At 38.6% G+C, this 22,110-nt stretch overlaps 1 protein-coding gene across 2 annotated transcripts in view; it reads right to left on the minus strand.

Moving 5' to 3' along the window:
* The window catches only part of LOC121109303 (guanylyl cyclase-activating protein 3), a 61,867-nt gene that overhangs the window by 34,079 nt on the left and 5,678 nt on the right, over nt 1–22,110 (minus strand). Inside the window, exons 4-5 of one of the 2 annotated variants that reach the window (XM_046904610.1) lie at nt 13,832–13,940; nt 1,807–3,514 (exon numbers count right to left, since the gene is read on the minus strand). In XM_046904610.1, coding sequence (XP_046760566.1) covers nt 1,807–2,010 — 204 coding nt within the window. In that variant the 5' untranslated portion in view covers nt 2,011–3,514; nt 13,832–13,940. Of the gene's footprint in view, nt 1–1,806; nt 3,515–13,831; nt 13,941–22,110 lie in introns of those variants that run through there. The other variant, XR_005847677.2, reaches the window with a different exon arrangement.

Below are 22,110 nucleotides of genomic sequence, written 5' to 3' on the forward strand. Positions count from 1 at the left end.
ACATTCATCAGTTAACTTGAGCAAGCTACCTCTTGGGTACTAAGCTACTTGAATGGGAAAGGAAGTTCTGTGATCAATAATTGTAGAAAACAAGCAATCAATTAAAAGACATCCCTATTTTTAAAAAGCTGTCCCCCTTTATAGATTGGAGTCTGTCCCCTTCTTTCTTATAACCCCCCTACCAATACTTAAAGGCTGCTACTTGGTCTCCCCAATGCCTTTTCTTCTCCAGGCTGAACAGCCCAGTTCTCTCAGCCTGTTGTCAAAGGGGAGGTGTTCCATCCCTTGGATTGTTTTTCTGGCCTTCCTCTGGAAATGGCTTGTCCTTATACTGACTGACTAGTTGCTTTGGCAAAATAATTTTTTCTTATGGAAATAACCTAGACATGGAAAGTTATTCTCCATAACTGTAACTTGTTGGATTTTAATACTTGAAGTATGTAAAAAACAACAATCATCCTCTATAACTACATTCTCAATTCTATGAGTATTATAAACAAATGAAGAAAACTGTTACAATTACAAACATATTTAGTATTATAAGGGCTACAAATATTAGAGAAAACAGAATGGGATGAGGTGGTAAGAAACAACTGTACCTTGAAGTTTTGTGACCTAACTTGCTTGCTGCCTGTACTGGTTTCATCATTTACTGAGTAGAACAGGTATTTTCAAAGATAAGGACCAACGTCAACAGTAATGACCAGTTCTCATGGGCATATCTGTTGGAGCAAAACTATTCCAAGAGGTGCTTTTCTCTTCTCACCATCTCTCACTCAACTCAGTTATTCCATACCAAGAGCCCAGTTTCCTGAGGCCTCTAGTTGGTCTTGCACTGGTATGCTATCTTCTTCACAGAAACGTCATTTGAAGAAGTGTTTATTTCACATTCTGATATGCTGGAAAGTAACTGAAGGTCAGGGCTCGATTTTCTGATACAATAATGCTTTTACTTATTTATGTAGTAATCAGTTTTTACAATAACGGGTCCATCCTTTCTTTCACCTGAAAGCTGACTTTGACTGTTGTTTTACTATTGACAGTTCAGCCTAAATGTAATTTAAGTCAAGGACAAACACTTCTGTAGGGGTTACAGATGACTCTCCACTTCTTCTGTAGTATTTAGTAAGGTGATACTTTGGCTCAAAAAGGAATAACAAGGCACAATCTTCTGGATGGGTCTCATGGCTAGAAGGAATCTCACGAACTTTGAGTTGGAAGAACAAATTATGACAACACAACCAACAGCTGCTGGAAGCCTTTGGATTCACTTGGGATGTTAAAATTGGGAAGAGGGATTAAAACTAGATAAATGTGTCCTTGGAAAAGGCAGATTGACTGATACTAGCCTATGCCATTTATGGTGCTCAAAAAGAGTACAGAAACATTTTATCTGGTGATGGAAGAAATCCCATTGCATCTCTTGCACATTCTTAAAGCAATAACACTGAGTGAACCAGTCTAAAACTTATAGCTCTAAAAATATTTTTCAAGTAAAATGATGTAAATAAACTTCCAATTACAGAAATACACGTAAAACAGTAATTAAAATCCATGTTTCAACAGTGAGAAATTATTCAGCACATATTAGAACGGATGCTATTTCCAAAATATACTTTGAACAAAGCATTCAAAATTGTCTGCCAGGCATTCACATTTATTTGCCAGTAGTATTCTGTTGCATCACTTCTGATTCATTTCCATTACCTCTGAATAGCCAGCATGACCAGCACTGTGAGACACGCTGCTGAATGCATCAAGTGGTACAGCCATAGGAAAATCATTAACTTAAAAATGAATTCTTACCTTATTCATGTCAAAAGTATGAAATACTTGTTCAACATAGCTGTTAGCTTCTGGAGTAAGTCCATGCAGATCCAAGACGTGTTTAAATTCATGCAAGCAAAGTTGCCCAGATGGACACTCCTTCATAAATTTTGTATACCAGTGGTGAATTTCCATGGCATTAATGTCATCGGCTGATCCAGAAGCACCCATAGTGTCAAACATACCAAGTAACCTTTTTCAGTATTAATTCATCCAAACGTTCACTCTTGCTTCCCAGCAACAATCATTCAAACGCCAGCTCTGAATCTGAGAGCTACTTTAAACCTCTTACAGATTGCTACCGATATAGACAAAGTAAATATAGCACCCTAGCAAGATTACCAGCACCCAGTTTCAGTGCACCGTGGTTTTATTAGCTGATCACAGTCCTTGTGCATGGTCAGTCTGCAGAGCCTCAGGAGGACATGAGGACATGTTATGCTGTTGGAAACTGTAGTGCTTAAGCTATATGAAGTGGATAATATCGAGTAAGCAACACAGAGGGATTTTGAAAGTAGTTTCTATACCTTTGTTTTAATAATTTACAAGGTTTTAACTAAACGCTCAGCCCAAATATCCTTCCACTGTTCTGGGGATTATATTTACAAAGATAAGGCACTCTTTTACAGTAACTTGTGGAGTCTTGATAGAAACAATAGTGTCTTAGTAACTTGAAGGTTGTATGGGTTGCAGTCAGTTTCTCTTGCCATCCTTTCTTTCCTGGGATACTATATTTGTACTTAGAAGTAAGAGCAGGCAAAGAAAAGGTAGCTTGAAGTAGCAGCCTCTGCTACTTCAAGCTTTAGCATTTTAAAACTCAAATATAACTCAGACTTCCATTTCTGCAAAAATAACAGGAGCATTCCAAGTAAAAAAAAAAAAAAACCAAAGGTTTCAACTTCCAGAAGCAATACGTGTTTTGTTTTTTTTTTTTCCTGATCTAAGACTTGAATAAAAGACTCTACAATCATTCTTATACATTTTCATTTTCAAACACACTTCTAAAAACTGACAGCATAAATGTAAGTATTGAACCAACTCATTCCTTGAAAATGTGTGTATTTGTTTCACATGGCATGGAAGAATCTCCTAAATCTTTTGTGTTTGTTCTTACAGAACAAAAGTTAAAATGACAGAAAATTCACATTCTAAGTAACCGTTCAGAATAATCATCAAGCTCTGCTAAAGAAGGCATTTGAGGAATAAGAAAAATAAATATTAAAACTTTAACATGTAACAAAACAAGCACGTGAACAAACAAGGCATGCTTATCAGCAAAAAACATAATTTAAAAAAGAAATAAAACAAAATGGCCAGAAAACTAGAAGCAGCAGTGCAATAGTCCAGAATAAAAAGGAAGCATGGAATAAGAATTGAATGCAAGTAGGAGAAGATGCTTTCAAAGGAGTTCTTGTAGGCCATGTTCGTGTTGGAATAGCTTTACTGGTGATTTATAGTGATCATGTACATACAGAATAGAAGGGTTATGTTAGCAATGTTTTTTAGCAATTTAACACTATCCTTGTTTCCACTCTGAGGAAAACAGGCTTCTCTAGTTAAAGCACAATTTTCTCAGACTCATTATACCTGTGCACATCCAGTTTATTGTACTTCCTCATATGTATGACCCAACAAGCAAAGTCCAGAAGTAGAATGATGCAGAATTCTGAGGTAGGTCCCTGTAGACCTATAGGCATATGTAATAGAGAGAAAAGCAATCAGAAGAAAGGAAACACAGCAAAGACACTGACAGGACTTTGAGAATATATAACCTTGTAAAAGAGGATGGAAAAAAAATGAATTAGATGCCATTAAAGAAGCACACAGCCTGGAAAGAAGAAGCTGAGCTTACACACATCAGGTTGAAAATCAGGATTTAATTCTAAAGGTCTCCTCATTTGAAAGACCTCAACATCAACAGTTGCGCACTGAAAGCTATGGCTGGAGTAGTGCTTGTATCAAATATGTCCTATATACTTAGATTTCCCTGAACACAGAAAAAAGAAAAAAGAAAAACAGGTCAACTGTAACCTCTCAGCACTCTGCCAGAGTACACCATACACTTAGACCTTTATGATGTATTGGAAAGATTCAAGATTACTAATACCGTTTATAAAATAAATGCCATTGCATCTCTGATGAAGTGCCTAGTTAATCTTGAGTTTTTTATGCATGATGCAATGAAATATAGGGGAAAATATAATGAAGCATTTGAAAACTAAAATTGCAGACAGTGTAACACATGACATCATGACAGACATAATGAAATCTTATATGGCAAAGCTTCAAGGAAGTAAACTCTAACCCCATCATAATCCTCAGAGAAAATTTTCAGTAGATCTCTCAAAGTGTTACACATTAGCACCCCCAATTTCTGCCATTCACAGGAACAAGAAACTTGTGCTTGAAGGATGTAGGAAAAAAGCGTCATTTAGAATTTTTATCTGATACCATTGCTACAATGACTACAAACTTACCTGTAACCAAAAAAACCTGTAGGTCACTGAACTGAAAAATCTTATTTTCCTTTGAACTTAAAGCAGTCTATCTGGAATTATTTGAAAAACTCTTGAAAAAAAAAAAAAATTGGCAAAGCATCACTTTTAAAACACCCAAATGTTTGCACAAGTCTACTGTGGAACAAAGTATTACAATTTCACTGTGCCACAAAATGCTATGGGTTCAAATGGCAACTAGATAACTACATGAAAGAAAAGTCCATGAAACCCATTTATTGACTTTGTTATAGGACTGAGCAGCCGTGGGCTTCAAGAAACAGGGTGACTGAGGAGAATCTGTTCATCAGGAATATCCTCCTGGCCACTGCCAGAAGTACTTCTGAGCTGACTAGTGCTATTTTTATATTCCAGACATGGACCAGAGAATGTTTAATTGCCTTATCTTTATCCAGCTGGTGTTCAGGCTGAAGGAATGAAGACCAATGATTTTGGAAAAAAATAACGTGTTTCTGAAGAAGGTTCTCTCCTAGATGGCTGGCTGGCTGCAAGATAGGAAACCCCAGCTTATTTCTAATTTGTAAGTTTATCATAGAAGCATTGATGTCAGTTATTTTTTCCTTATAGTTTTCATTTTTATCTTCCCATCATTTTTTCACACAGGCTTAACACCTCCTTATTAGGACACTTTCTATTTAAGTTTGCCTATAAGCTTCTCATTGTGCCCCTATGTGAAATTACCCAATTCTGAATTTACAGTAATAAGCTTGTAAATTTCTGACTTATTACTGTGTTAAGTCCTATGCCTGTTCTCTAAATAGCCAAAGCAAAACATGTGTAGGAATTTGACTGCTATCGAAGACATTATGCATACAGAGACAAAACTGGGTGCCAGTGACACCAGCTAGGAAGAGAACAAAATCAGAAGAGTTGGGACAATATAGACCAAAGTGATGACTAGATGGCAATTAACCTATAATTCTTCTACTTACATGCAATTATTTTATTAGTTAGTTATCAGTATTTCTTGTAAACATTAATAGGTACCTCTTGAAATTAATTTTGTAAACAGTCTCTGAATTGTTTGTGAGATTACTCGACTAATATTCTAATTCTACTAAAGCCCTTTACATAAAGAACTGAGGTGACACCATCGTCTTTCTGGAACTCTTACACAACACTGACACCACTTTATCTTTCACAAAAAAAAAACCCAAAAAACAGAACAATGCAGAAAGCAATTAAACTCATCCCATTCCCATCACTTCATGGGGAAAAAAAGAGGCAGAACAAACAATAGAAGTTATCACTCCTTTAAAAGCACACTAATAATTGTATAATTAATGCCTTTAATTAATGTTTAAGAAATGACTGTACGAATGAAAACTGAACATACATAATATGCTCAGTACCACTAACCTTGAGAGGAAATCTTGCATTTCATAAATAAATCATAACTGGATTTGACAGCACTAATTGCCTTTAATCTGTCACTCTTTGCTGGGGCAGAATCTGGGATGAGATTAGTGCTCTGTGAGCAGGGATTCACAGCACACAAAACATTGTGCTCCTTCTGAGCGTTTGCACACTGAGAGACTCAGTGGGAAACAGGAGCAATGCAGCTCCAGTATACCAGGGCGAGGTCCCCCAGGCTACAAATGATCCATGTCTACTTGTACAGACATTCAACCAACTTTAGAAGCCCAGGACACACCACATTTTTTTTTTCTTTTGCTTAATAACTGGAAATGTTTGAAATTGAATGCCATTTACTCTGTGAAGGCAGTTGAGTAATTCTGCCATCATCTCCCTCAGGCTACTAAGTGTTTCTCAAACAGCTGTGTTTGCAATTCACAGCTCTGCTGTGGTTTACGAACATACTCTGCTTTGTAGATGCAGTTACTCCCCCCCTCCTTTTTTTTTTTTTTAACTGAATGAAATATTTCAAAGACCCTGTTTTGTTTTATATCCTGGCTGAAAGCAAACCTGTATACTTTATCTGGATGCATGAGTTCAATGCAACCTTAGCAAGTTCCTCAACAATTCATCAATCCTTAACAGTTCAGCAAGGGTAAATACAATTGTTGCATCTGGGGTTGGGCAGTGCTGTACACAGGCATAAATGAGGAGATGAATGACTGCAGAGCAGCTTAGCAAAACGGGACCTAGGGTGACAGCATGTTCAACAAGGTCCACCAGTGTGCCCTGACAGCCAAAAGGGCAACCTGCCTTTTAAGATTCATTAAAAACAGCATAATCAGTTAGTCAAAAAAGGCAGTTCTCCCACTGTATTTAGTGTTGGTGCAGACTCACCTTGAATACTCTGTTCAGTTCTGGGCTCCATAATATAAAAAAGGTGCCAAGATCCTTGAATTTGTCCAGAGGAGTGCAACAAAACTGGTGCTAGGGCTGGAAGGCATGTCCTGTGAGGAGAGGCTGAGGGCACTCAGGTTGCTTCATCTGGAGAAGAGGAGGCCTACAGGCGACCTCACTGCTCTCTGCAGGGCCCTGAGGAGGGGCTGCAGAGGGAGGTGCCAGGCTCTGCTCCTGGGAATTGATGGCAGGGTGAGAACAGCACAGATCTGAGCCGGGGGAGGTCAGATGGGCACTGGGTGATCAAACCTAGAGAGGTGGTTGATGTCCTGTGTTTGTTCAGGATGCATTTGGATGATACCCTCATTAATGTGCTTTAACTTTTGGTTATCCTTGAAGAGGTCAGGCAGTTGGTCTCAATGATCTTTGTAGATTCCTTTCAACTGAACTACTCTGTTCTATTCTAAATTAAATTCCTACTGAGAACTACTTCAAATATACATTAAAATGTGGAGAACTGCTAACTAGCAACCCATCATGGCTAATAACCCATAGCAAAGGACAAGGAAAGAACATCTACTAAGATACATCCATGTTTCATGTATTGTCAACAGCAGAATGGACTGAGGTGATTACAAGAACTAACTTTATAATGTATCCAAAAACTTTTCTCAGAATGCCAGTCAAATGTCAGCTTTTTCATTGCTGCGGTCAGACTGAAAAGGCTGGGAAGTTTTGTTTTCTTGTCCCTGATTTTTTTGTCTGAAGGACCCCAGATAGTTTAAAGTAAGATCTCTTAATAGGATAGGACAAAGAAAATAAAGAAGAAATTGATACAGCTTTATCTTATGATCAGCATTTGGCATTAAACCCCGAGAGTCAATTCAGAAAAGTAAAAACAGCATGAAATTTAATTTAAAGGAAAGACATGAGAAAATATTTTGGCGTTTTATATTTTATATTTCTCTAGAGGAATTTCATCACCACAGTGCTATGCAGTACTAAATGTGCTGCAAAGTTGTCTCACATCATCAGAGTCTCAAAGTTAGTTCCCAACCGTGCAATTCTCAATAAATTTTAAGATATGAAAAAGTACCAGTAAGTACAACAGTTATTCAAATGTTGTTTTTTTTTTCCCACTGAGCGCTGACAAAGAGAACTCCTCTGTGTTTCACTCTGAACAACTGATGGAAACGCATCTCAGAGAATCTACGTTTTACTAAGAAGTTGCACACTATGAGTGGGAAAGCACAACTTCGGTGCTTTTAGAACAGGAATGTAAGTGCACAATCAACGCATGCAATTAAAATAAAGGCACAGGATATCTTTTAGAGTTCAGAAAGTAGAGATTAATGTTTCCAGACAAAATTGCTGATGCATTACAGATTTCTTCTTTTCATTTTTAAACTACTTTCATCATCATGTAGTATGTCAGCATATCAATGTTGACCATTAAGAGAAAACCACTGGAACTCTGGTCTCTGAAAAACTGGATTCAGGCTTTTAATACAAATTTGAAAAGAAAGAAGGGAAACATGGATTTAATTTCATGAAAAGTGCTTAAGTGGAGGTCATATTTTCAGTATGTGAAATCAAGTAGGTTCCTCTGAGCCATGGTATATAGGTGGAAATAAAGACCTCAGATGATTTTCAGACCAAGAGCTGTCATTTTTAGAAATTCCCTTACTAATTCTGAACTTCGATTTTCTTAGAGAATGCTGATATCCACTGAAGTGCTACAAACTTACAGGAAGATACAGGACAGTAAAAAATTCTCCTGTATTACAAATCATATGTTCAAGACATAACAGCAAGCATGAAAATGTTACCAAATTATTTTCCACACAAATACAAGACACAAAGGGGGAAAAGTCTGTATGCCTTCTAAGTTCATTTACTTATTAAATCATGTCTCATCCTTGTAAACCGTATCACAATGAAACATAAAAGCTATTTTTGACAGAAAGTGATGCTTGCATGAGCCCAGAAAACCAAATTTTAATGGAATAACCTTTATTCTCCGACAGTTCCTGAAAAGCACCACGCTGACCTAGTTCACCTAAGACAGAAGGTACAGCTCCTGAAGCTTAAATTTTCCAGTCTGTCCTCAAAGAAATGAATGTATTCAAACACACACATGAATATTCCCTAAAAATCCCTCTGGGTGAATTAAATTCTTTCTGTATTAATGCTTTTGATAGGCTTGATTGCCACAGTATTTTATGGCAATAGCCAGAAGTTAAAGCTGAGCTCAGGTTTTCTGTATTAGGCGTAACCCTTTGTCTCCTCCACATAATAAAAAACAAAACCAAATAAAAACTCTGGAGTATTATATGTACTTATGTTATTAAATTCAAGGATATAAATCAAAGAATGCTCTATTCCTTCCCAAGTAGCATCCACAAAGAATAATTGTACCTATACAATACCACATCATCTTGGAATATAAATGATTTGCATATCATATTTTTATTTTACCTGTATGTAGCATAATCCTGATTTATTTAACAGTTCAGGGAAAATAATAAATAAATAATGGTTATTCATATAAATAAGGAAAAAGGATTACATTCAGGAGATAAGTACTGTATGTGTATGAAAAGAGTCAAGAGAAATTTGTAAAAGAAACAATAGCCAAACAAAAGGAAACAGAGAAAGGAAAGGCAGAAAAGGAGAAAGCACACCAATTAATTCAGGAGGATATAGAAGCCTAGAAGAGCAAACTAATTCCTTACAATCAGCTGGAGAATAACTGCATTTTCACAGCTGAGTTATCCTCCTATGCCTTAAAGGGGATACTGGGGTATTTAAAAATAATTATTCTGTAGTACTGAAGAAAAAAACGCCAGGACAACTCATAAACCTGCCCTCAGATAGTAGTAATAAAATTCCCTGGTGCTGCAAGACAGTATAGTACAAAACATAAAAAGGTCCCACAAAACACATCTCTGTGCCTTGATGGGCAAGCAATTCCAACTTTGCATGAAGATATCTGATCATTAACTTTCACCTTAAAGCTACTTAGAAGCTGTTCCCTCTCTAAATTGAATTAGCAATATTTAGAAGCCAGAGAAAAGCAGCTTACAAACGGGCAGACTGAACTGCAGCTTCCCTGAATGGTCCTGCAGTGGTGTCTTCTGAGTTCATCACAGATCTGTGAAGTTTTAGAAGGTGGGTAAATATTTGTCAACAGGAAAACACAGCAACTGGGCACAAAGTGCCTATAATCTGAACTAGTAAAACTAATCAAGCTGAGTATATACCTAGCAAACTAGTATTACCAGGAGCTACTCCAAAGGCATATATTTACTGGTGGAGGGGTTGACCTTGGCTGGCGGCCAGGTGGCCACCCAGCTGCTCTCTCACTGCCTGTCCCCGACAGGATGTGGAGAAAATAAGATGAAACAGCTCATGAGTCTACACAAAGACAGGGAGACCGCTTACCAGTTATTGTCACAAGCAAAACAAAGTTCACTTGGAGAAAATTAATATAATTTACTGCCAATTGGAATGGAATAGGATGGTGAGAAACAAAGACAGACCTAAAGGAAAACATCTTCCCCTATCACTCGTATTCCCAGGTTCAACTTCAGTCCTTCATTCATTCCCCACTCCTCTACCTCCTGCTCCACAAAGCAAAGGAGGAAAGTTGCAGGCATAGAATCATAGAATCATTAAGGTTGGAAAAGACCTCTATGATCACCCAGTCCAACCAACAACCCATTGCCTGCATGTCCACTGACCATGTCCCTTAGTCCCACAACCACACAGTTCTTGAACACGTCCAGGGACAGTGACTCCACCACCTCCCTGGGCAGCTGTGCCACTGCCTCACTGCTCTTTCTGAGAAGAAAGTTTTCCTAATATCCAATCTGAACCTCCCCTGGCACAGCTTGAGACCTTTCCCTCTCATCCTATTGCTAGTTACTTGGGAGAAGAGTCTGACCCCCAGTGACTCTGTGCAGCTGCTTCCTCCTCACACCTTCCCCTGCCCCCCTGTGGGTCCTCTCAGTGGGCTGCAGTCCCTCAAGAGAAACCTGCACTAGTGTGCGTTCTCCATGGGCTACTGCTTCTTTAGCGCATGTCCACCTTCTCTACCATGAGCCATGAAGTGGAAAAGGAGAGGATATCTGCACGTCTCCACGAGCTGCAGGGAAAAATCTGCTCTATCATGCTGTCCTCCATGGGCCGCAGTGGAACTTATGCTCTGTTACCTGGGCACCTCTTCCCCCTCCAACTTCTTTGACCTTGGTGTTCACAGGACAGTTTCTCACACTTCTCTCCTCATTGTTACTTGGTGTCTGCACTCCCTTCCTCAGGCTGACCAGGAGGTCTGCATGACCTAGCCATGCCCTGTGGCGGGAGAAAGCTTTAACTTCTTTCAGCTCAGTAAGAAAAAAAACAACTTATGGAGGAAGACAAATCCTGCATGCAAACTGCACTTGAAAGACTTCAGTGCATGCCATTCCATTCCAAAAGCAAGCAGAAAATTTACTTAGTGGGCAGTTTCCAATTTAGTACAACATTAAGTAGCAGAAAATGTCTCAGTTTTATGAGAATTATTTCTGTTTCTCAGCCAGCTGTATAAGATGACACTAAACCATCTGGCAGCAATCATGTATAATTTTCTGTGTTTAAAATTAAAATCTGGACCAAAGGCCAACCCTTTCAGTACCATTCAGTGTGTCTTCACGATGTGCCTGTGCTATCCAGTGCCATCAATGTGTCTTCAACACAGTGCCAGTAAGACAGAAACTTTTTTTTTTTTTTTTTTTTTAATTTTAAATTTACATCCCTGGTATAAAAAGGCCACATTTTACAAAAATGATACCTTGTATTTCAGTTAAGAAGCTGGAGCAGAGCTGCTGTGAAAATATGCTAGGATCAGAAACAGCGCAGACAGATCCCTGATTTAGTCACTTAATATCTCAGTTCCCTCCCGGACTGTTCACTCTGTCTTTGGAAGAGGTGTAGAAGAAAGAGCTTCCCCTAGGCAATGTACAGCATATATACTCATATAACTAGGTTCATGCATGGTGGTTGGGAGCTCACTATGTAGAGCGGAGGAGCAACAGGGTAAAGATCTGAAGAAAGTAAAGAAGGGAAGATGTGGATCTTTCAGAGAGAACATCCATACTGCCTAGCTTACATTGCTTAATAACTGTCCTGGTATACGCTAGGATAAATGCAAGTCAAATTATGGATACTATTCCATAAATGAAGTGCACCCAGATCACAGACGGATGCTTATAACATCTGGCAACTGTACTACAAGCTTGTGCGCTTGCATATTCAGTTATTGTGCAACTTAACTCACAGAATAAGGGAAGTTAGCATCTTTCAAACTTAATTTTATTTGCAGAAATTCTGACTGTAAAGGCTGACACTGATGGCATTTCAGATGCCTGTTCTGATATCATGACAGATATGCTTTCCCACATAAACAGTGTTGAAAGGCTGAATTTAATGCATTTCTCCACGATGACAGAAAAGTCACCTTAGGAAACTTCTGGTACTGCTGGCAATTTTATTGGAAAATTACCCAGTTTTAGAAACATGATAATGTTAAAGCTGTGGTGTCATTTTTATAACACGTTTGAAGAAACTGTTTAATGCATGAACTAAAACCTGGCAGTTCAGTTGCAGCACGTTCATAAACTTTTCCAAACTGTGTCTGCTGAACCAAATAATAACAAAGAATCACACAGTAACAGTTTTTCCTCTGTTGAAGTTATTAAAAGCTTTTTGAGTGATTTCAAGATTTCTAGTAATTTTCGGATTATTCTTCTCCTCTCAGAAATTGACAGTACCTCTATTCACTCTAAAAGAAATGTCACCTTTCTGCTAGCAAATAGCTTCTTTATGGCTCCACATCTTCACAAGTTGATTGTTCCCAAATAAGAAACCTGATTAAGTTTTGCCTGTCTAATACTATGCTTTATCAGGTAGCTGTTCCTGAAGAGCAGAAACTTACTCTGGGACTACGTCCACTTTAAGTCTGACCAAGTCCCTCCCAGTTTCAATGATCAAAGCAACAGGAGTATGGAAATATGCCTCTAATTCTCTCAGTTGCTTAGTATATTACTTTTTTTTTTTTTTTTTTTTTTTGCTTCAGGAGACAATTGGTCTGAAAAATATCTTCAGAATTTGGCATACAGCTATGCCTCTTACTACAGCCTCAGAAGCCAATCCTCATGTAGCTTGGTTTTATGCCCTGTGTGGAACACAGTGCATGATGAGCCAACTTTAAAATGCTGTAAAAGGTGAAAAAGCACTTGCCAAGAGAGTTTGCATAGAACTACAGCTACAGTGCATCTGGTTTAAATTCTAAGTGTAAAGGTGCAGGGATGCTTTCAAACTCCTTCCTTCAAATCAGCATCTACCAAAAACTTTAGGTACTCAGTTTCCTGACTGCCAAGTTCAGTGCTAAACCAAAGATTTCCTCCCTCATCCAAGGTACACGCAGCTTTGCTCTTAGAATAATAGAATCATAGAATCACCAAGGTTGGAAAAGACCCGCAGGATCACCTCGTTCAACCATCCGCCCATCACCAATAGTTCTCATTAAACCATGTCTTAATTCAATTCACTGTCCAGAAGAAGGAGCACTCTTTTGAAAAACAGCCCTGAACACCCACAGGGTGCAGCTATGAATGGCTTCAGAGAGAGACGGAAGCGGTAGTAAGAGATGAAAATCCTTGCTTCACCCTGCTAAATCCAGCATTACACTACAGCGCTGTGACAAGAAAGGAGACAAATACCTGCCAGTTTCATCCTGCTGAAGTGCTGAAACCAGGATTAGTTATATAACGTCATAAAATGGGAATTGAACTTGTGAAGGAAGAAAACTCTCAATTCCCCTCCTTATAAAAATGACTGCTTATGCAGCTGAATAGCATTTCCCCAATGAGAACAGAGAGAAACCAAGTCCTCAAAGCTGCAACTCTTGCTCAAGCCTAGCCTTAGAAGAGCACACTAGGTTAACTACACACGTCTGAGAATTTCTGCTTAAGAATGAAACTTTAGGACATGTACTACACTGGTGAAAACTTCATCAGATGTTCATTATGTTCTGAATATTCTGCACAGTGCTTAAGCTTTGTTTGTGTTTCTATGGAAGATTAGAACCAGTGACTGAAATCAGGGCATGTCTCAAGGAATTCAAGATCCAAACCCACTAGCACACAAGATAAGTACAACATGATTGCTTAGCTGTTCACCATAGAAAAGCTTACCTTAAATGAGAGGTTGTTGTTTCCAGCATCCTCCTCCAAATGCACAGGCAAGATCCCATGAATGCTGTCACTGCATCCCATCTAAAAGCGGCCTGTGCTCAAATAAGTGCTAGAAGTAAACAGAGCACAAAATAAACTTAGAAAATTTGGAGATAACTTCCCATTGCCTTCATACAGTTAACATCTTAAAGTTGTCACTGTAAACATCAAATAAAACCTGAAACCAGGAAGATCATACTGTCCTTATTTTTGCGTGCCAGTTGTAATTTGGCCCTGCCAAATTTTGACAGTACTAATGCCTCACAGGAAGAGGTGTCACACATCCTCCAAAAGGACTAGAAGAAATTGAAAGTGAGGGGAAAGCACCTTGGGTACTCACAATCTTTTGATTTGGGATCAAGAACGTAGGCTGCTTGGGAAAGCACAGTCTCCCTGACAGGCTGGCTGTGTAGGTCACAGGGTGATATACATAGTGTAAGGCAGGAAAATATTGATTAAATTAGCTGTTTGTCAGTTGGAGTTCAATAATATCAGACAGGGTTGAACAGAAAACATTCCTGCATCCAACAGGAGACAGGTAATTTTATCCTAGGAAGACAAATGAATGAGTGTTCTAAATTTTATTTAGGAGCAAATAAGAATTGCTTGGTGGATTGAAACCCTAGAACTTAATTAACTTTACAAGCTCAAAATCAAACAAGTAATAGATGAATAGGTACCTCTGCAAAGAAATAAGGAAAAACAGAAACAGATTAAATCATTTAAGAACCAGCCTGTATGATGTATGATGCAATTTTTTAAAATGTTGGATATTTTACAGTAAGATATCTAAAATTTGGGTACTGAAAAGCCAATTTTTTTGACTCATCTCCACAAAAATTAAATAACTTTGAGAATTCTACTAAAAACAAAGCTTTGTTCAGTGGGCTTCCTGTCACTGAGTTTTTATGAGGAAAACATGGCAAAAGCAACAATTCTCACATTTTCAACATATACTGTAAACTGCAGAAATTAATACAGCACTCAGCAACAGTCCAAGATACTATGTAAAGATAAATGATTGAACTACTGCAGAAAATATATCTGTCCAGATACCACCTTATTCTGATATAGCAATATTTTGATACCCACATTAATGTTACTGATGTGTCTTTTTCATTTATCTTACATCTGTGTGGCGGGTATCCACAAGTTTTTAAACCCACTCATCCAACAAAGCCAAGACAGTTGGCTGATGTTACACTGCATGCAACCATCCTGACAAGCCCAGGGTTAAGCATCCAACAGCTCCAGCCTAGAGAGTCTTACGACAAGAAATTTCTAAGAGCAGATGTGGCTCCATGCCTTGCAAGGCTACATGTTGTGTTTGGCATGCTGGAGTTAAACAGCTGCAGTACTTAATATATTTTCCTACAGCAACATAAAGTAGGAATTACACTGGTCTAACTACATGCTAAAATGTACAACTGAAGCTAAATTAACGTGTTTAAGGGATCTGAAATCTTGAGCAAGTCCTTACCTTTATTATATTGGGAGAACTGTTTGCAGCAGAGGGTCTTGAAAGACAAAATCATAGCTATTAAGGGAATAAGTAATTAATCACTAGTTTTAAAGTTTTATCTCTCAAAATAACTGGAACTCTGTTTTCAACAAGAATGTCAGATTTACTGTATTATCCAGATATTTATGAATAAAATAACAGGAAATAAAGAGAAATGTAAATAAGCCACTCATTTCCAGGAAAAAAAAAAAAAAAAGAAAAAAAGAACAACCCAAAAACCAAAGAAGCCATGCATGAAAAAGCATTTACCAGCAGGTTTTCAAAACTGTCTTAGTTTCAGCTGGGATGGAATTGTTTTCTTCAAAGTGTGATGCTGTGCTTTGGTTCTAGGAGAAAAACCCTTGTAGGTAACACACTGATGTTTACAGTTGGAGTCGAGAGGGAGCAGGGTTAGGACAGCTGACTTAAACTGGCCAAAGGGATATTCCATGCCATAGGACATCATGAGGAAGGAATTTTAAAGAGGAGGAGTTCATCTTGCTCTCTTCCACTTCTTGGGGGGCAGTAGCTGGGCATCAGTCAGCCGCTGGTCAAAAATTGCTTGCGTGTCACTTGTTATATACATTCTTATACATATATACAGTCATAACTATGATCCTTTTCCTTTTCTCTTAGTAAATAGTTTTATGTCAACCCTATGAATTCTATTTTTTTTCCCCAATTCTCTCCCCCATCCCACTGGCAAGGGGAGGAGTGAGCAAACGACTGTGTGGTGTTGAGCCACTGGCTGGGTTAAACCACAACAAAAATCAAGTAGAATTATGATTTAAATATTTAAAAGAATAGTTTCAATGGGTATGGAAAGCAAAGTTTCATAAATAAGACTCAGCTAAGTTCACACTCAAATTGAGGAAAAGGTTGCTAAAAGCAAATATTCCTATTTCTCCTGGTAGAAGGAGAGGCTGCTGATTATCTGCTGCACTAAAAGATGGATCTTGATTGACTTATGAACAGCAGTGAATGACATAGATGATTGTGGGATGAGGAGGTGGGAAATTATTCCTCAGCAGGATACTTATGATCATGTACTCCTCAGATAATACTAATACTCTAATTTTATGTTTTGTAAATTAAATGTCATACTGAAGATACTCCCAATTTACCAGCGTGCCTGGTGATAGAAATAAGTCTCTAGGCTTAAACAGTTCTGGAAATCAGTTTTTTTTTTTTTTTTTTTTTTTTCCCCCCAATCTAGTCTGTATATAAGATCAATTAAATACATTTAGTAGTTATGAAGTCATCAGAAATAGAGCATAAATACAAGGCATCAGACATCATTCTCCAGAGAAATGTTATCCCTGAAACCTGAGGGTATCGTTATCCCCAATTCTGTCTCTCTCTTTTATACAGCACAGTCCACGCTATGCAGAACAGGTTATGTTTTGTGCCAATAGTTGCAGGTATTCCAGGTACCAACATGTCTGGCAAGTTGCTTCCTGTTTCATCTGCAGCATCAAACCCATTAAGCAAATACATGCTTCTGCATCAAAATCATGAGGCTTTAAGACTTGACCAAGAACATCAGCTGAATTATTTGAAAATGTTATGTATAAATAACTTTAAAACATGCCTGCCTTCAGTAACAGTAGTAATAATTTAAAAAAATATTAGCAACTACACAGGAGTGCCATTTTCCTCTCCATAGAGTGCAAGTAGAACAAAAGGTTCTTCAGCACGATATTTCTTTCAGGTAAAAAAAAAACTCCTACCAGGCAGATGAAATTCAGATTGGTTCATTGCTGTTCCACATGAAATACTAGCAAAATAAGGCTTGAGTCCTGCTATGTAAATAGTTTTGTCAAAAAACTCACTCAAAAACAATGCAATCTCATGAATGCAGATTGAAGCTCAGAAGAGCAATTTTCTCCCTGTTATCAAGAAGAGCCATCTCTTAACTTTCCTCACACTGAAGTCTTCAGTCTTAACTTACAGCATCCAAACCTGAAATTTATAAAATGTCACTTAGAATAAAAACTTAGAATAAAGTTTTTTATGTGTTAAACTACTTCACTTCTCATATTGACATGGATATAACTAAGAAGAGTTAAATGATGCCCGTTCATCAAGATCAGTTTGGGTCCTACTTTATCTTTTCTTTTGTTTCCATCAGAAATAATTCCACAGATGTTAATGGGTCCAGGAGAGCGCAGCTGAGCTATAAATATTACCTTGCTAGTTGTTTGCCACTTCAGCCCAAAACAGTTTCAGGCACTACCTCATCATTATTATGAAACAGATTATGAAACAGTCTTTATCTTGACCCACACATTTTTCTCTTAGCTCTTCCAATTCTCTTTTCCATCTCATGGGAAGTGAGTGTGGGGGTGTGAGGGATAGTGGATACTCTGTTACTTATCAGAGTTAACCCACCGCAACATAGAAAACAGATATATGTATGCACATCAGGCATTTAACCAAAATTGGCGAGAAAGAGAAAATTTACTGTGAGGTGTTTATCTTAATTACCTTAAGTTTATTTCCTGATAATGACTAAATAACTTGGTATGCGTATATGTAGGTGCCTAAAAGAAGTACTTGAGCTGAAACTAGCAGAAGAATCCTCTTAAGAATGGCTGGTAGATCTAAAAGAGCAAAAGGATCCAAACCTCCCATCTGACAGCCCACAGCAGCAGCTGGCCAACCTCTCTGCCCTTCTACATGGAAAGTCCAACAGGAAGAAGCAGGAGCAAGACTGGTCTTGCAGAGAAAAAAGTTAGATGCAGGCTCTAGATTGGAGACAGAAACTGAATTCACTGTTTGACTAGAGGTATGGGTTCACACTATCCTACAATTTCCTGTCATTTATGTATAGCCCTTAACTACTTCAACTACCCTGTTTTATTGCCTACTGAAAAGTGAGTGGGTAATTTCACAGTACCTCTTGGACATTAGGTTTATCTTACTGAGCTTAATCTTAGAGTATGCTTTGAGAACTGTCATAAATTTCAGAAGAAGTGGAATTTGTAACAGAGCCAGCCACAGGTCTTTTTATTATCAAGGAGATAGGAATTGCCATCTGAAAATAGTAGAGGCTTTTTCACCGACTGATTGGGATTGATTTTCCTCCATCCATGTACACTGTCACTTATCAGTACGGATACCCTGGAAATATGTTTTTATGATGGGTCCATATGCATTACTGCAATGTACTTTGCAATAAAAGCAGGCTAATTGTCACTTATGATCCATTCAGACCAGCCACAAAAAGTTAATCTCAGGTTTAGAAGTACAGAAGCAAGGCATGGAAAGTCAGGAAGGATTAGCACACAGAAGGAGACAGACAAGCTTTGAAGTTAAAGCAGGCCAAAACAAACAAAACTATAGAAGAGAACAAAACAGTGAGTCCCCGAAGTCCAGATTGATGTTGGTGTCCCTGGCATTTGGGGAAAAGATTAAACAGCAGAAGGAACAGCAAGCATTAAGTACTCTTGTTCGACTTGTGGCTATAGTAAGTTCTCATGACTGTTTAGATGAGCTTTAGCTATGCCTTTTCCCTGAAGTATGTTGACAGAGCTAATGACAACAAGGCCCATCAGGTGACCAAAGAGATGAGAAAAGGAAGTGACACCACACATTCCAAGGAAAATATTGATCAAGGCAGATGTAGCCTACTCCAGTTCATAGCATCACAATCCTACAAAGAGAAAGCAATACTGTAGCAATTGTTGTCACCATTCAGACATAATGAGAAGTGTTAAAAATAATGAACTATCTGTCTGAATGCATAAAAGTGAGCACGGTGTAAAGCAGTTATCAGACATTTCAGCTAGACCTGAAGCAGGAATAACGTCTGTTCTATGAACCATCCATCAAGCCTAACCTACATTATTCCATTCGACAGAATAAATAGCTGAACTTCAGCATATGTAGAATTGCCAGATATCCAGCAACTTGAGAGGCACCAGGCTAGTTTTTGTATACAAAGAGATTGAGTATAGTAATAATGAAAATTACTGCCTTCTTTTATTCTGACAGAATGCCAGAGTCTACGTCTTGAAACATAAAAGTGAGAGAAAGACTGCGTGCAGACAGTTAATCTAAGAAGGTGGGGTTAAGATGAACAAAAGCAGGTTGCAGACTTCCAGCTTTGGGGCAACAGAAGCTGCTAAGGAACACAAAGCATTTAAATCTTATGTTCATTTTATAGCACGGAACAGCATAATTAAAAAGTAATTAAATATACATGAGGTGGTAGTGATCAGCTGACCTAATTTTTCACTGACAGTCTGGAAGTAGACTGTTGACTGTGATCATCTAGTCATTCTTTGAGCAAATTATAAGAGGAAGAAATATGTATGTTTAAAACATATAAAATCATAAAACATCTCAAGCTGGAAGGGCCCCACAAGGATCACTGAGTCCAACTCCCAGCTCCACACACAACTATCCAAAATCCAAACCCTATATCTGAGAGCGGTGTGCAAACGCTCCTTGAACCCCAGATCCCATTCCACAGGGCTGCTCTCCAGCCTCTCATCCCCCAGTCTGTACATATAGCCAGGGTTGACCCATCCCTGATGCAGAATCCAGCTCTTGCAGCTGTTGAACTTAATGCAGTTGGTTATCTCCCAGCCCTCAAATTTGTCAGCATCTCTCTGCAATGCCTTTCTGCCCTCGGGGGAGTCAGCATCTCTGCTCAGTTTAGTCTCATATGAAAATGTACCTAGAATATCTTCAAGTCCTGTATCCAAGTCATTGCTGCAAATATTAAAAGAGAATTAGCCCTAAAATGGAGCCCTTGGAAAACCCACTAGTGACTGGCTGCCAGCCTGATGTAACACTATATACTGTAACACTTTGAGCCCAACCCATCAGACAGTTGTTCACTCATCACATTATGTTTCTATCTAGATGGATGTTGGACCCTTTGTCCAGAAGAATACTGGGAAAGACAGCACTGAAAATTTTGCTGAAATCCAAAAGTATTACATCAACAGTCTGAGGTGGGACTGAATTTCCACAAATGGGCCATAGGACAGAAAAAGCTCTCTCTTTTGCACAGGCACAGTATAAGCTTTGGACCTGAGCTGCTGTATGCATTTATTCTGACCTCAGAGATCACTTTTTCTGATGTGGGTTGCTCCACTTTCTTGAGATCCAGATCCTCCTGGACACACTGAAAATGGCCTCACTCCAGGTCATCATATGGGAGGGAAGGGAGAACACCCTGACATCTTCCTCTATGTGATAACTCGCCCATAGCTTCAGCCTCTGAAAAATTATGTTCCATAGGGAAATGTTACAGCAGGGTCCAAAGAATCTTGTTTCTACAAAACCCAGGGAAATCTAAACACAGAATCCCTTTGCACTTCAGTAATGTCTGGTTTGGGCCCTTAAGCAGGAGCAGTACAATGGAATGAGCAATAAGGCAACAAACTAGGATGTCCTTATTGAAGTTGTAAGCACATTTTAAATGATTTGCAAGAACATTATTGCTTCAGCTTAACCATGATAACCATCTGAAAAACATTTACTGTAATTTGCTGCACACCGGTGTTGATCAGAACAGCCTTTACTCCAGGCCCTTACTTCCTTTAAACACGTATAACTATGCCTACAAGAGTAGCAATGTGGCTTAGGCACTCCTTATATCAAACTACCTATGTACCTACAGACTTTTCAGAAGGATCCAGTGAGAAACACTGAAAGGCAAACCTCAAATATTCGAGATATACAGGTATTTAGAACTTGATTAGCACATCCATGTTGGAAACATGGAGAGCTGGAAGAAAATCAGGTTAATTGCAATGTCAGTTCTATCCTTCCTCTCCAAACTTGCTTTGATCTCTGAGTCAAGTATTTCAAAGAGCAAATCAAACTCAACTCTTTCTCTAGCAGAAGTAGTTCAGTGAAGAATTTCAGAGGTTGAGGACTTGGACTTTTTCTGCTGCAGACCATCAAGCAGCTTTTCAAAGTCTGCCTCGTAACAACTGCAGCTACTGAGCAAGGAGCACACACAGCACTGCGATTGCTTTCCTCTCCTGACTGGCTCCAGATCTCATGTGAGAAGGAATGTGGTGCTTGGGATAGGAGACTTCAGGAGAATATGTACTTGCCCTGTCCCTTGCAGATTATAAAACTCTCTCCCTTCCCTAGCTCTGCCAAAAAGAGTTAGCACTTAAACTACATACGCCTTATCAGATCTGTACGTGCCTGGTACCTCTGCACGTATCCATTTATCCACATCAATCTTCACAGTAAGTTTCTACAGCTATGGCTAAAAAAAAAAAAACCACGCTGTTCTAGAGAAAAAGCTGTATGGTGGCAGCTTGGCAGCTTCTTCTGTCCACAAAAAGGATCGCTGTCTCCCCATACACATCCTCCCAACTCTGTTTTCACAGAACAGCCTTTCTGCAAAAAGAGCTTTTCTCAATATATATATATATATATATATATATATATATATATATATATATATATATATATATATATATATATATATACATATATATATATACACACACACACACACACATACATACATACATACCAGACATCCAAAGCAGGACATCACATCAAGAGGCAGATGTTCCTCTTCCTCATCAATGCACACATAGCTTAGCTTTCACCTCCCCCCGGTTGAGCTCAGCTGGGAGCATCGCATCCCTTCATGCTGACCTCCTTGTGGTGCACAACCTAGCTTCCACAGGCATTTCTGACTCTGGAGCTGGATGCTTGCAGTAACAGCAGGGTATCACAGAATGAACCTTGCACTAAT

Source organism: Gallus gallus, chromosome 1 (assembly GCF_016699485.2).
Source record: "Gallus gallus isolate bGalGal1 chromosome 1, bGalGal1.mat.broiler.GRCg7b, whole genome shotgun sequence".
Classification (NCBI taxonomy): domain Eukaryota; kingdom Metazoa; phylum Chordata; class Aves; order Galliformes; family Phasianidae; genus Gallus; species Gallus gallus.